Source organism: Trachemys scripta, chromosome 12, assembly GCF_013100865.1.
Source record: "Trachemys scripta elegans isolate TJP31775 chromosome 12, CAS_Tse_1.0, whole genome shotgun sequence".
Classification (NCBI taxonomy): domain Eukaryota; kingdom Metazoa; phylum Chordata; order Testudines; family Emydidae; genus Trachemys; species Trachemys scripta.
The window spans coordinates 19,569,719-19,583,051 of NC_048309.1; the positions used below are offsets into that span (position 1 = coordinate 19,569,719).

At 43.0% G+C, this 13,333-nt stretch overlaps 1 protein-coding gene across 1 annotated transcript in view; it reads right to left on the reverse strand.

Moving 5' to 3' along the window:
* Nucleotides 1–12,797, reverse strand: part of RIMS4 (regulating synaptic membrane exocytosis 4) — a 66,466-nt gene extending 53,669 nt beyond the window's left edge. The window contains exon 1 of the mRNA XM_034787775.1: nucleotides 12,589–12,797. Within this exon, the coding sequence (XP_034643666.1) occupies nucleotides 12,589–12,685 (97 nt within the window). The 5' untranslated portion in view covers nucleotides 12,686–12,797. The remainder of the gene's footprint in view (nucleotides 1–12,588) is intronic.
* Nucleotides 12,798–13,333: the final 536 nt, after the last annotated feature.

Genomic DNA, 13,333 nt, shown 5'->3' on the forward strand with positions numbered 1-13,333 from the left:
CTTTGATAAGATTCTTCACATGAGAAAGGGCTACAGGATCACAGAACCATAGAAATGTAGGACTAGAAGGAACCTTTTATACAAGTCATTAATAAAAATATTGACTAGTACTGGAGCCAGGACTGACACCTGTGGGACCCCACTAGATACATCCTCTTAGTTTGACAGAGAACTACTCATTGAGTACGGTCTTTCAGCCAGTTGTGCACCCACCTTATAGTAATTTAATCTAGACCACATATCCCTAGTTTGCTTATGAGAATGTCATATGGGACTGTGTCAAAAGCCTTACTAAATATTGAGATATATCATGTCTACTGCTTCCCCCCGCACCATCCAGTAGGTCTGTAACCCTGTCAGAGAAGGAAATTAGGTTGGTTTGGCATGATTTGATCTTTAGAAATCCATGCTGACTATTCCTTATAACCCAATTATCCTCCAGGTTCTTACAAATGGATTGTTTACCAGTATCTTTCCAGGTATCAAAATCAGGCTGACTGGTTTACAATTCCCTGGGTCCTCTTTTTGCCTTCATTTCGAAGATGGGTATTATTTACCCTTCTCTAGTTCTCTGGGACCTCGTCCATCCTCCATGAGTTCTCAAAGATCATCATGAGTAGTCCAGAGACTACTTCAGCTAGTTCCTCAAGTTACCTTAGAATGAATTGTATTAGGTCCTACCAACTCGAATACATCTAAGTTATCTAAATATTCTTTAACCTGTTCTATCCCTGTTCTGACCTGTTTCTTCCCCCTTGTTTAAGGTTTAATTGTGTTGAGTATCTGATCACCATTAACCTTTTTAGTGAAAACTAAAGCAAAATAGAGTGTCCTGTGGCACCTTTAAGACTAACAGATGTATTGGAGCATAAGCTTTTGTGGGTGAATACCCACTACGTCAGACACATGTAATAAAAATTACATGTGTCTGAAGTAGTGGGTATTCACCCACGAAAGCTTATGCTCCAATACATCTGTTAGTCTTAAAGGTGCCACAGGACACTCTGTTGCTTTTTACAGATCCAGACTAACACGGCTACCCTTCTGATACTTAAAGCAAAATAGGCATTAAAAATCTCAGCCTTCTTAAGGTCATCAGTTATTAGCTCTACTTCCTGGGTAAGTAGAGGACCTACACTTTCCTTCATCTTTCTCTTGCTCCTAATGTATTTAAAGAACCTCTTCTTATTGCCTTTTATTGGTGTAACTCATTTTTTGTCTTAACCTTTCAGATTTTGTCCCTACTAGCTCATGGTATTCAAAATTTAAAATAAACATAGCAAAATTCCTATTGTCTGAAAACAAGGTTATGTTTTCACTGATGAAAAAGGTGTTTTCTCACAGTGAGGGAGAAAACTTGAATCAGCTGTCTTCTTGTGAAATTCTAGGAGAGACTATGCACTCTAGAGTTTTTACCTCAATGTAACGAGTCAGGGTAAGCCGCAGGTGGGGGTATATAGGGTTGAGCTTGACTAGCTATCTGTGCCTTTTCTCCAGTAGGATTTTACAGAGAGAATGCTGATGCAAGCTCACTCTCGTCTTAAAAACACAGCCTAAACCACCAATAACTCCAAACCACATGCAAGACTGGAGGCCTATCGTATTTTACATCAGTTACCAGAGGGTTTCAACCAATGGGACTGTAGCATGTAAATGACAGAGACATAAGCGATTGGCTGAGCTACTCTACTTTCTCTATAATAATCCTACTATTCAGCAATATACTACTCAGCCAGAAATCAATCTTAAAAAAAGCAAAAAGTTTCTCCTTTCTTATTTCCCTAACAATCCTATCAAAACACAAATGTGCAAAAAAGAGTCCATATGAAAATTTGGTTCAAGATTTTAATATTGTGTGTATCAACACAGAGACGGAACCCTGAATAGGGGGCCCAGGCCAGGATGGAGCATATGCCCACAAATAAAGGGTTAATAGGGAACCTGAAAGCCAGTAAATCCATTCTGTGGCACCTGAAGTGGAGACAGCTAATTAAGGATTAGACCCAGCTAGGGATAAGCAGACCAAGTGGTTTCAATAACTAGAGGAAGGACTGCAAGGCCAAAAGGGGAGAACAGAGAGGTGAGCCACAGACAGGAGTGTATACCTTGGGACTGGCCTTGAACGGAGAGGGCAGATACAGCAGAGGTGAAGGTGTTCCAGGCAGCTCTCAGTGAGGCTAGCTGCCCTGACAAAGCTCCTCTGCAACAGGCTGGAGGGGAAAGCTGCAAGGAAAGATGAAATTCCACGGAGAGAGGACTGGAGAACACACCACCATGACAGACTCCTGCCAACAGGCAAAGGGAGGAAGCAGCCCAGTGAACCAGAATTTGGAACATAAGAAAGACCCTGGCTGCTTATCAAAAGTACCCTGGACTGGATCCCAGAGGAAAAGGGTGGGCTTGCGTTCTTCTACATCCCTTCACAGGAGGGGTGAGGTAAGTCTCAGAAGTAAAGGGAAAAGGACTACTGCCGAAGCCCCGATACATGGCCAAGACTTAGCGTTTTCATTTGAACTTTTTGGTCACCCTACATGCAGTGAGGCTCACAAGGCTGAGTCGTAAGAAGGAACCAAACACAGAGTGGCCTAGTAACTGCCAACGGGGCGACAAGAGATGAAAAAGGCTGCTATACCACAATTAGCCATAAGGAAGACAGAAAATCCATGCCCACACTGGTCCAGGAGCTGTACATAGACACAGTTGATTATGTCTGTTTTTACACTGTTGTGGTGAGCACAGTGGACAAGGTCTACCAGTCTATTGAAATTATAACTGCAGATATGACACTATGGCAAGGATGCATAACACAGGCCCTAAATTGACTAAGCACCCTTTTGGCAGGTTCTTTGGGAAGTGTCCACCCTAATACTGCTTTCTACATACACTTCTGTTATTGACACACCAACTGCAGTTTAGTTCCAGTTCATAGTATGTAGGTGGTTTTCAAGCATGCTGCAGTTAAGCAGTGGGTGATGATGGTATGCAATGCCCCTGCCAGGGAATTCTCTTCCTTTGGCTGCTGAAACCATTCATGAAGTAAAGCAGAATTCATGAGGCCCTGATGACAAGGAACATTAGAAGAGGGTTTGTATTGTATATGTTTATAGAATCATGGAAGTGCCTGTTTGCAAGGGCCTTCGAAAGGTCATTGATTCCAGCCCACTGCTCCAAAGCAGGATTAAGTATATCTAGCCCATCCCTGACATGTGTTTTGTCTAAAAATTCCCCAATGAAGGGGATTCCATAATCTCCCTGGGTAACTTGTTCCTCTGCTTAACTATCCTTGTAGTTAGGAACAAACTTTTAATCTGAAACTTATGTCTCCCTTGCTGCAAACTACTCCAATTACTACATGTGCTAACCTCATTGACATGGAAGAATACTTGATCACAGTCTTTAGAACAACCTTTTACATATTTGAAGACTGTTACATCCCCCTCAGACGTCTCTTCTCTAGACTAAACATGCCAAATTTTTCAACCTTTCCTCATAGATCATGTTTTCTAAACCCCTTCTTATTTTTGTTGCTCCTCTTTAGAGTCTCTTCAGTTTCTTCACATCTTTCTTAAAGTGTGTGGACCAAAACTGGACACAATACTCCAGGTGAGACTTCACTAGTGCCGAGTAGAGCACAATTATCTCCCATTTCTTACATATGACACTCCTTTTAATGCATCCCAGAATGACATTTGCCTTTTTCACAACAGCATCACACTGCTGACTCATTTTCTATGTGATCCCCTATAATCCCCAGATCCCTTTCTGCAGTAAAGCTGCCTATTTAGTTCTTCCCCATTTTGTATTTGTGCATTTGATTTTTCCTTTCTCAGTGTAGTGCTTTGCCTTATCTTCACTGAATTCCATCTTGCTGATTTCAGACCAATTCTGTAATTTATTAATATCTTAAATTCTAATCCTGGCCTCTAAAGTGCTTACAAGACTATCCATCTTGGTGTTAGCTGCACATTTTATAAAAGCATACTCTCTACTCCATCATCCGAGTCATTAATGAAAATATTTAATAGTACCAGACCAAGATAGACCCCTGTGGGACCGTACTTGACATGTCCTGCCAGTTTGACAGTGAACAATTGATAACTACTCTACACAGGCTCTGCATTACCCCACACTTAAAGGCAGCATAAGCCTTTGTGTTTAAAGTAGTATTTCTCCATATATTATTAAGGCAACATAGATACGAACATGCATTCCTGTAGGTCAATTACATTTTCAATTACAGGGGGGAAAATGTAAAATCTTTCTTAACCGGTTATAACTGGTGCTGATCACTCAGAGCATTTTACAGACAACGGACATTCTGCAAAGCCAGCTGAGTTCTTTCGGTGTTGGGGTAAAATGGCATAACAGTAGTGGGGCTGAGACGAAATGGGGTACTGGCTGCCATTGTGATTTGACTGCTTTGAGTGTGGCTGGATTCTGTTTGAGGGTTGGGGCTACTGAGTTTTGTATTATTTGTATGTGTTACGCAATAACAGAGCTCCCCAGGTCTTTATATGGGTGCTTTTTATCATTTTACAAATCCAAATAAATAAAATGTGCTGCCCAATTACTATGCCAGCTAGATGCTCAAAATGTGTGAGCCTAGTTTGTGTATTCAATTACGTACCAAATTAGCCATCAATTGCTGCTCTATTCTCCCTTGTCTTTGTATCTGTTCACAGATTATACACTTTAGATTTCACCCCTTCATTCAGAAGGCAAAACAGAACCTTGTATGAATATCACTTTGGTAAATGTACATTCAAAGTCTTCTAAATAGTTATAGTACGGTATATTATAAACATTAGACGGATGGACCAATCAAAGATCAACACATTACTGTGCTTTAGGAATCACATCCTGGTAGTCCGCATTACTGCTCCATGTAGATAAACTCTTAGGCCTGGGCTATACTAGCGGGCGGGGGGGGGGGGGGGGGGGGGGGCGCGGGGAAGGGAGGGTTCGAACTAAGATACGCAACTTCAGCTACGCTATTCACGTAGCTGAAGTATCTTAGTTCGACTTACCTGGCCGTCCTCACGGCGGCAAGTCGACTGCCGCAGCTCCCCTGTCAACTCCGCTTACTCCTCCTGCTGAGGTGGAGTACGGGCGTCAATCAGCAGATCGATTTATTGTGTCCAGACGAGACGCGATAAATCGATCCCTGAAACATCAAACACTACCCGCCGGATTGGCGGGTAGTATAGACGTACCCTTAGATACAAGTAACCATTTTTGGTGTTTTTCCAGTGTTTATTCGATAAACATCGGCTGGGGGGGAGGGGTTTGTATCAGGGTGTTTTATCGGATAAATCCAAGAGTCAGAAGCTGGATAAATAGTTCTGAGGAGAAGACAACATTCTTATTTAAGTGTGCTAATGGCATTTCGAAGTGCCCTGTGTGGTGCTGCAAGACATATCTGCAGAAGACAGGGGATGGTTTGATGGGATAACGTGATTTTAGTCAATAGGTCAATAACGTGCCATCGCTGGTAATTAGTAACAATGGTCAATGATGGGATATTAAAAGTTACTACAGAGAACTTTTTACGGAGGGTCTGTCTGGAGAATCTTGCCCGCGTGCTCGGGGTTCAGGTGATCGCCATATTTGGGGTCGGGAAGGAATTTTCCTCCAGGGTAGATTGGCAGAGGCCCTGGAGGTTTTTCGCCTTCCTCCACAGCATGGGGCAGGGGTCGCTTGATGGGCAGGGGGTCGCTTGCTGGAGGATTCTCTGCGACTTGAAGTCTTTAAATCATGATTTGGGGACTTCAACAGCTGAGTCAAGGGAGAGAATTATTCCAGGAGTGGGTGGGTCAGCTTTTGTGGCCTGCATCATGCGGGAGGTCAGACTAGATGATCATAATGGTCCCTTCTGACCTTAAAGTCTATAAGACAAGATTGCAGTGATCAGAGCCCTGTGTAAACCTGTCAAATGCCACGTCAAACTGCAGTGCTGAAACGTGTTAGCAACTCAGTTTTCTAAATTAAAACATGCACATTTCTAACCTAGCCCACAGCACTCAGAAATATGGGCAGGATAACTCAGAATCTCAAAAAAATAATTGTACAAATAAATTATTCCGCAAAACAACTGGCCCAATTAAGTTTAATTCCTCTCTACACAAAGCAGATGCATACATTCTGTCAAATAGCGATGTTGAAGTAAAGTAGTTACAGCATTTCACAACTCGTCCTCATGTAGAAACCTGGCAGAGTAAAGGATTCACAGAGAACTGTGCTTTTGACTTAATAAATGTTGCACTAACATTAATTTTACATGAATTAGAAGTGGCAGGGAAACAGCTGCTCTTAGTTAGAAAGGTTTTCAGGGACAGGATCTCCTACTTAGAGTAAATGGACAGCAAAACGATCCACACAAAGAGACATTGTGGAGGGAAGGGTTTCTCTTCCCCAAGCTTTGGGGTTCAAAAGATAGTGTATAATCAGCATTCTTCATCTTCTGTACTGGTCTCTTTAACGCTCACTAGCACTTTTCAAGCAGGTGTAATAGGTCCAGATGGACTCTAATGTAGCTACGCTGCTATAAAGGAAATCCACATGAGATTTTCAAAAAAAGTTTGGCAAAAAGTTGGGGCACTGAGGATTCCCCGATATCCTCAAATACAGATTTTTCAGGTTGTTGGCACTTTTGAAAAGTTGAAAACATTGGTTTGGGTTAGAGAAAAAAAAAATTTGCTAAATTTCTGGCAATGGAAAAATCGAAGAAAAAATTGTTTTGGGTCAAATGAAATGTTAAGATTTTGAGCATTTTTTAGACATTGAAATGTTTACAAATAAAATTAAAGGAAATTTCAAAACAAAGTCATTTCAAACTGAAAACCAAACATTTTGTTTTGAAAATATTGAAATGAAATGTTTAGATTTTTCAGAATTTGTTAGGATTTTTTTTTCTAAAAAACCCAAACAATTTGGCAAAAATCTACTTTCTGAATCTGCATTTTTTGACGAAAAAAAGTTTTTGTTCTAAAAATTTCACTCAGAGCTGGCTAGGCCTATAGAGGGGAGTATGCTGTAGGCATGGTCCATGCACACTGGGGAGCTGCAGAAGGAATTCAGTTTACTTGAGTCAGAATTCCTCGTGTCTGGGGCAGTGCACCTCTGGATTATCGCCAGTGCCTCATAGGCATAACTGAGCCCCTAGTTAACAATAGGCTTTGCATGTTACTGTACTACAATCAAGAGACAATTACTTCAGTCTGACATATATTAAGAACACATTTTGGATTTAAAAATTACCATTCCGGTCATGCAGCGCACAGATGTTCTTTCACTACTTCTTACATACTATTACCATAAACACGGGGCACTTGCATAATAGAGCACTGACCAATTACCCTGTAAAAGGAAGCTTACAGGGTCCTCCAAAGCTTTCTAAGGCAATCTAAGAGAAGCCAAACCAGCCCATATGAACTCAAAAATGAACTTCACATTATGGAATTCACTTATATTAACAAACAATTAGTATCTTCTATAAAATTGCTTGTATTCAATTGCAGCACAGCACTGGAATTGAAAATATCTATGAGAACTTTAGAACACACAGTGGCTCTCTTTATTTCATAATTTTATACATATTTTAATGATTAACAATACAGAGAAATTCAGCTGACCCAATCCAGACAAAGACGTTACAGACTTCCCCACAAGCCCACAGCAATCACGTTACTCTAGTCCAATATGTCTTAACTCTGTTTTTACAGCTCCATTAAATTAACATTTCATTTAGCTTCTCTTCAAAGCACATGCTGGTAATAGAATAATGGCTGTCACTCTGTGACATTGTGTACAAGCAGCAGCACCATAGTTGCTTGGACTTGGTTGTCTCAAGAAACAGATAACTCTACTGCTTCCTGAGCTGGCATCTGTGTAAATGAGGGCAGGATTTACCAACATTTTGGGAGACAGTGACATTTTAACAGCGGCAACCATTTTGTCTCTTGGTCAAAGTTAATTTGGGTACTTTATTCTACCCTTGGCAAGGTTTATTTTTAACTCATGTACGCTTACGTTAGTTCACCATTTGGCAAGCCAGGCTCTTGCAACAGATTGCTACATGGATACAAAGATACATAATGTTTGATTTCAGCCAATCCCAGGAAAAATGTACTGTCGTGTTGTAGTACAATTAAGATTTCTATCTTGATACTACTAAGTGTATGCTCTGGATTAAGGCTCACATTTTCAAAGATGAGCACATAAAAATGCACCCACGCTTATGCACTTAATTGGCATGTACCGTGACCATGATTGTGTTTGCGGTCAAGGTAAATGCAAAGTAAGGCCCCAATCCTTCAAATTACTGCTTGTGTATGTTTTAGACGGCTGTTACCACGATGAATTCCACTAGCTTCAAAGACATTCCAAGCAGGTGTAAAATTGTGATAGAGATGAGCAAACGTACTCATTTATATCCATGCACAAATGTGAAAATTCAAGCTTCACTATAATTTATTCTATTTAGCTTTTTTGGTCTATTGCTTTATAATTGTACAATGAACAGAGCTAGGACAGACACCTCAATTATAATGATGATACAGGACCATTAATAATGAAGACCCATGGTTTGAAGTTCTTGTCCCCACTGACATGGATGGAAATTTTGACTGAATGAGGACTGCTACACTTGACCAATATAAAGCACAGGAAAGTTACATTTATTAGGTTTAAAAGAGTTGGTAACACATAGCTCTTATGCTATTTACTCTAGACCCAGGGTAGGCAACCTATGGCACGTGTGCCAAAGGGAACACGTGAGCTGATTTTCAGTGGCACTCACACTGCCCGGGTCCTGGCCACCGGTCCGGGGGGCTCTGCATTTTAATTTAATTTTAAATGACGCTTCTTAACCATTTTAAAAACTTTACATACAATAGTTTAGTTATATATTATAGACTTATAGAAAAAAAGACCTTCTAAAAACATTAAAATGTATTACCGGCACGTGAAACCTTAAATTAGAGAGAATAAATGAAGACTTGGCACACCACTTCTGAAAAGTTGCCAACCCCTGCTCTAGACAGTAATTTCTCCAGGTTACAGCACTGCTATATCTTAATGGTGAGAAGACCCTGTTGCTCATTTAGGGTATCCTTCTCTGGCTACTCCTCAGCTATTGATACCATTTAGTAATGCAAATTTCAGCACCACTTCCTACCTCACACCTTTTCAGACCCATGAAACCTGTAACAGGTCCTGCATGCAGAAGGGCATATTTGCAGGTCAGTCAATCTCCCTGGCATAGGATGTAGTTCAGGGACCATTCAGTTGAGAGATCAGTTTCCTTACTAGAAGTTCTGCACGTCTGTCTGCATCTTGAGGACCCTGACCCCTCTGCCCCTGCATAGACTAGTATGGACTCAGGCTTTTTCTGTACCCATTTCACCACTGAGAAGTCAGCAGAAGCTTTGAAACATCAGAAGAGTGCAGCCTAGGAATTATTGGCATATTGGCAGACACAAGAGATGTGAAAGCAAATCAGCTGATGCCAAGACCATGGACAGCAAAGAAAAATGAGGCCCAAGTCAGGAGGGGAGATCTTCTGCAATTAAAAGCATTTTTTAAAGGTTATTACCTACCAAGTTCAAAATCTAGCCCCTTTTCCAGCCCAGTTAACTCTAGCCAATCAGTTGAGGCTAGCAATGCAGGTGCCCTTAGGTTCAGTAATGCCATTTATGTTTCCACTTCCACGCTGTATTGAAAGCCAGGCCAGCTCTAGCAAAATTTTCTTCCCAATTATTTTAATCTGATCCAAGTGAGAAAACTTGATGGTGATTTCGGGTCAAGGGCCTTCTCTCCTTTGGAATACAGTATGTCAAGTTTCCTTTAAACTTTGCCATGTATTAACTTTTCTTCCTCATTAAGAAGGCTCCCTTTTAGTATAGCAGAGAGTCTCATCTTCACTCAAAATGGATGATAAATTTATCAAAACTGGATTGGTTGCTCTGTCAGCATTGCCCCCTTCTTCATATCCTGGGGTCAATCTCTTCTTTTCTGTTGCCATCTTCTACAGATGATATTTTGCCAAATGCAGTATCCATTATCCTGTGCTGTGTGTCAGATTTTTTTTTTTTTTTAATTAGAATTCAGAAAGCAATCAGATCTGGTCAGAATCTTGTGAATTTCAGAAGCTTGCTTAAATCTAAATGTTAGTCTCATATTTGTCACAATGTGATTATTTAGGATTTCTCCATTTTATTTCCACAAAATATGTCTGGTCCTACAAAAATTGTTATTTATGCCTATTTGTATTTTTTGTGAAAGAGGCAGCAATCCAAAATGTTACTTTTTTCCCCTTTCTGAAACCACCAGTAGAAATAGCTGCAGTGCTCATAAAAATATGAATACAAAATTCATATTTCCAAAATAAGGGACAATATTGCAAATACTTATTACCAAGCATAATGCCTCCTACCCTGAGTAGTTACATTAAGATTAATGGGGCTAACTCAGGATAGTAAGCAGTGCTTCAGTAATAAGTGCTTGAAGGATGTGGCCATAACTATAGATTTCATGAATTCAAAGACATCTTTTTATAGACTGGAATACAAACATTCATGAGTGATTGTTCAGGAATGAGATCAAGTAAATAAAATTCTGACTACAACCATATATCTTTAGATGCTGGAATAGAAAGAAGTGTTCACTTAAAGTATCAGTCTTCTCAGACCCAACAGAGTCAGCCCTTCAGTGAGGAAATATCTGTTCAAGTCAATGTGTCAGGTTCTTGGGCTCCAAAGTGTCTCACCACAAATAATTTCTGAAGCAACAATACAGACTTCTCAAAGCTCCTGTTACTGCCTTGCATGGTCCTCCAGTTGTCACAATCAAATTGAATATGAAGAGCAAATAAATAATTTGTTGATATCTCACACCTCTTCTTCTATGCAGGATTTTAAACATATTAAAATATATTCAGTTGGAGGATGCTAAAACCTCCTTCCCATCCTCCAGAATTGCTTGCATGCTGATAGAAGTTAATAACTTCTGACTTTTATATATTTATTTTTACTTTGATTCCTCTAAAAACAATCAATCATTTTGTATGTGTGACCTCTCACTTGCACATGTACCCATCTATTCTTGTAGGGAGCTGCATTTCTTGGGATGAATTTACAAGACAGGTATTTGAGAGATGCAGCCAAGATGGTAGGTATTAAAACACCCATGTGCCTCTTAAGTAACAATCTCTACATTTGTTACACATAAAAGGGATTAAAAATATATTACCAGAAAGTGATCTTGTGCATACAGTGCAAATCATTACACATTTTTATAATAAATTGATAAGTATGAAGAGCATGCTTATATCCTACTCTCTATATGTAATCTAATTTTAATACATCCTTTTCCCACTCAGCTTTGTGCCTTCCATCATGCTGTCCCCTATGCCTGGAATGCTCTCAATGCTCTTTCTTTCTTGTTCAATCCTACCTCTTGAATTCTCTTGCCTTCATGTTTCTCCCTATTAATTACCCTTTCTCCTGAAGCATTCTGTCTTGTCTGGTTTACACTACAGAGCAGGGACTATATTTGCAAATCTGGATAAATCACCACCTAAATTCTAAAAGAGCTGTTTAAATATTACCAGTTTAGTGTATTTAGTCTGAAGAGTTCATTGTTCACTTTGAAAAGCACTTGGAGCTTGGACACAATGTATAGCAGAAGATGCCTTTTCTGTTTAAAGTACCGTCATCCACCATCCTCTCTGGAAGGCAGCTGAGCATAAGAGAAGGATTAAGACTTGCACCGTTCATTTGTGAAGACATGTGACTTCAATGTAAACCAGAAGAGAGCAAGTACATTTTCTTATGCAAAAAATCTCTTTTTAATCCCCTCACCCTAATGCAGGTTCCTAACCCCATGTCTCACTATACGCAAAATGTGCTGGGGCACTGGGCAGCCATTGGCAGGTGGCTTAGGGAAGGCAATGAGTGGATGGGTCTCTGTCACACCCCAACCCCTCAGCTGAGCCAGGCAGAGCTAGAGCCAACACATCACAATCGCCTGCTAAAAACCAGCAAATCTTCTAGCCTTTCCACCCCCATGGCCAAAAGAGTCACAGCCACCAGCTGCACTCACTCCTCTTTAGCGTCAGTGCTTCTACAGCACAGCTCCAGGGTTGGTGGGAGACTATATATATATATATATATACACACACACCCCCTAGAACTCTCATTCACTCTCCCCCACCACCACACACACACTCCTGAGCTACCTCACTATTTCTGCCAGGTCTATTGGGCCCTCCCCCATTAATTCATTCACTGACTACCTCACCCACCCACCCTCATTCATGTGTTAGCCGCCTCCCCCTCTCTCCATTCACAGCCCCTCTGGACTCGGAGGCACAGCCCCTCTCTCTTCCCTGCCCTCCACTGATGCCCCTCAGGTCCCTCTGCCCCCATGCAGAATCTCCGGTACCTCCCCCCCAGGCATGGTCCCCATCCCTCGGGCCAGGCTCTCCCCCCTGTGCACCCTCCTGATCCTCCTCGTGCATTACACCCCCACCTGCCCCACTGACACCCTTCCAGCGCCCCAGGCTCCCCGCCCCACGGCCGGGCCCCTTACCCGCGTCCTCCTCGTCGAAGCTGTTCATGCAGGGGAAGTAGATGGCCAGGGCCTCGAAGGAGGCGGACAGGCTGAGGCGGCTCTGTGAGCGCTCCATGAAGAGTCCGGGGCCGGGGGCGCTGCCGGGGGCCTCGGCCGCCGCCTGCGGCTTGGGCAGCTTCGACGCCCCATTCTTCACTCGGAGCACGGCCCGCGGCGTCTTGGCTACTGCGGGGGCCTCGGGGAGGCGAGACGGGGGCTGCGGCGGCGGCGGCGGGCAGGTGGGAGGCGGAGGGGCTCAGCCCCGCTCGCTGGAGGCTGCTGGACTCCCCGTGGGAGCTGGGAGGAGGGCGCTGCTCGCTGCTCCGGGCACGGGCGGAGAGCGATGGGCAGGCACCTGCCGCGGGGCCCCTGGGCGCGATGCAGGCACCGAGGCGGCTGCCCTGGTCGGTGCCCCCGGGCGCGATGCAGGCACCGAGGCGGCTGGCGCTGGCGGAGCGCAGGCAGCGGTTAGCCCGAGGAGGAGGCAGCGATGGAGGCTGCGGCGGCGGCTGTCCCTGGGAGAGGCGCTGGAAGAAGACACTGGCAGCAGCTGTCTAGCGTCTGCTCGCCGCCTTCCTGTGGCTCCCCCTTCCCCAGCGGGCGCGGCTGGCCGGATGTGTCCCCTGGCGGGCTGCGCTCCCCTCGCCTGCTCCCGACGCCCCAACACTTCATTCAGCGGCGCGCCGGGGCGGGGGCTGCCATGAAGTCATCCTGGGAAGGCAGC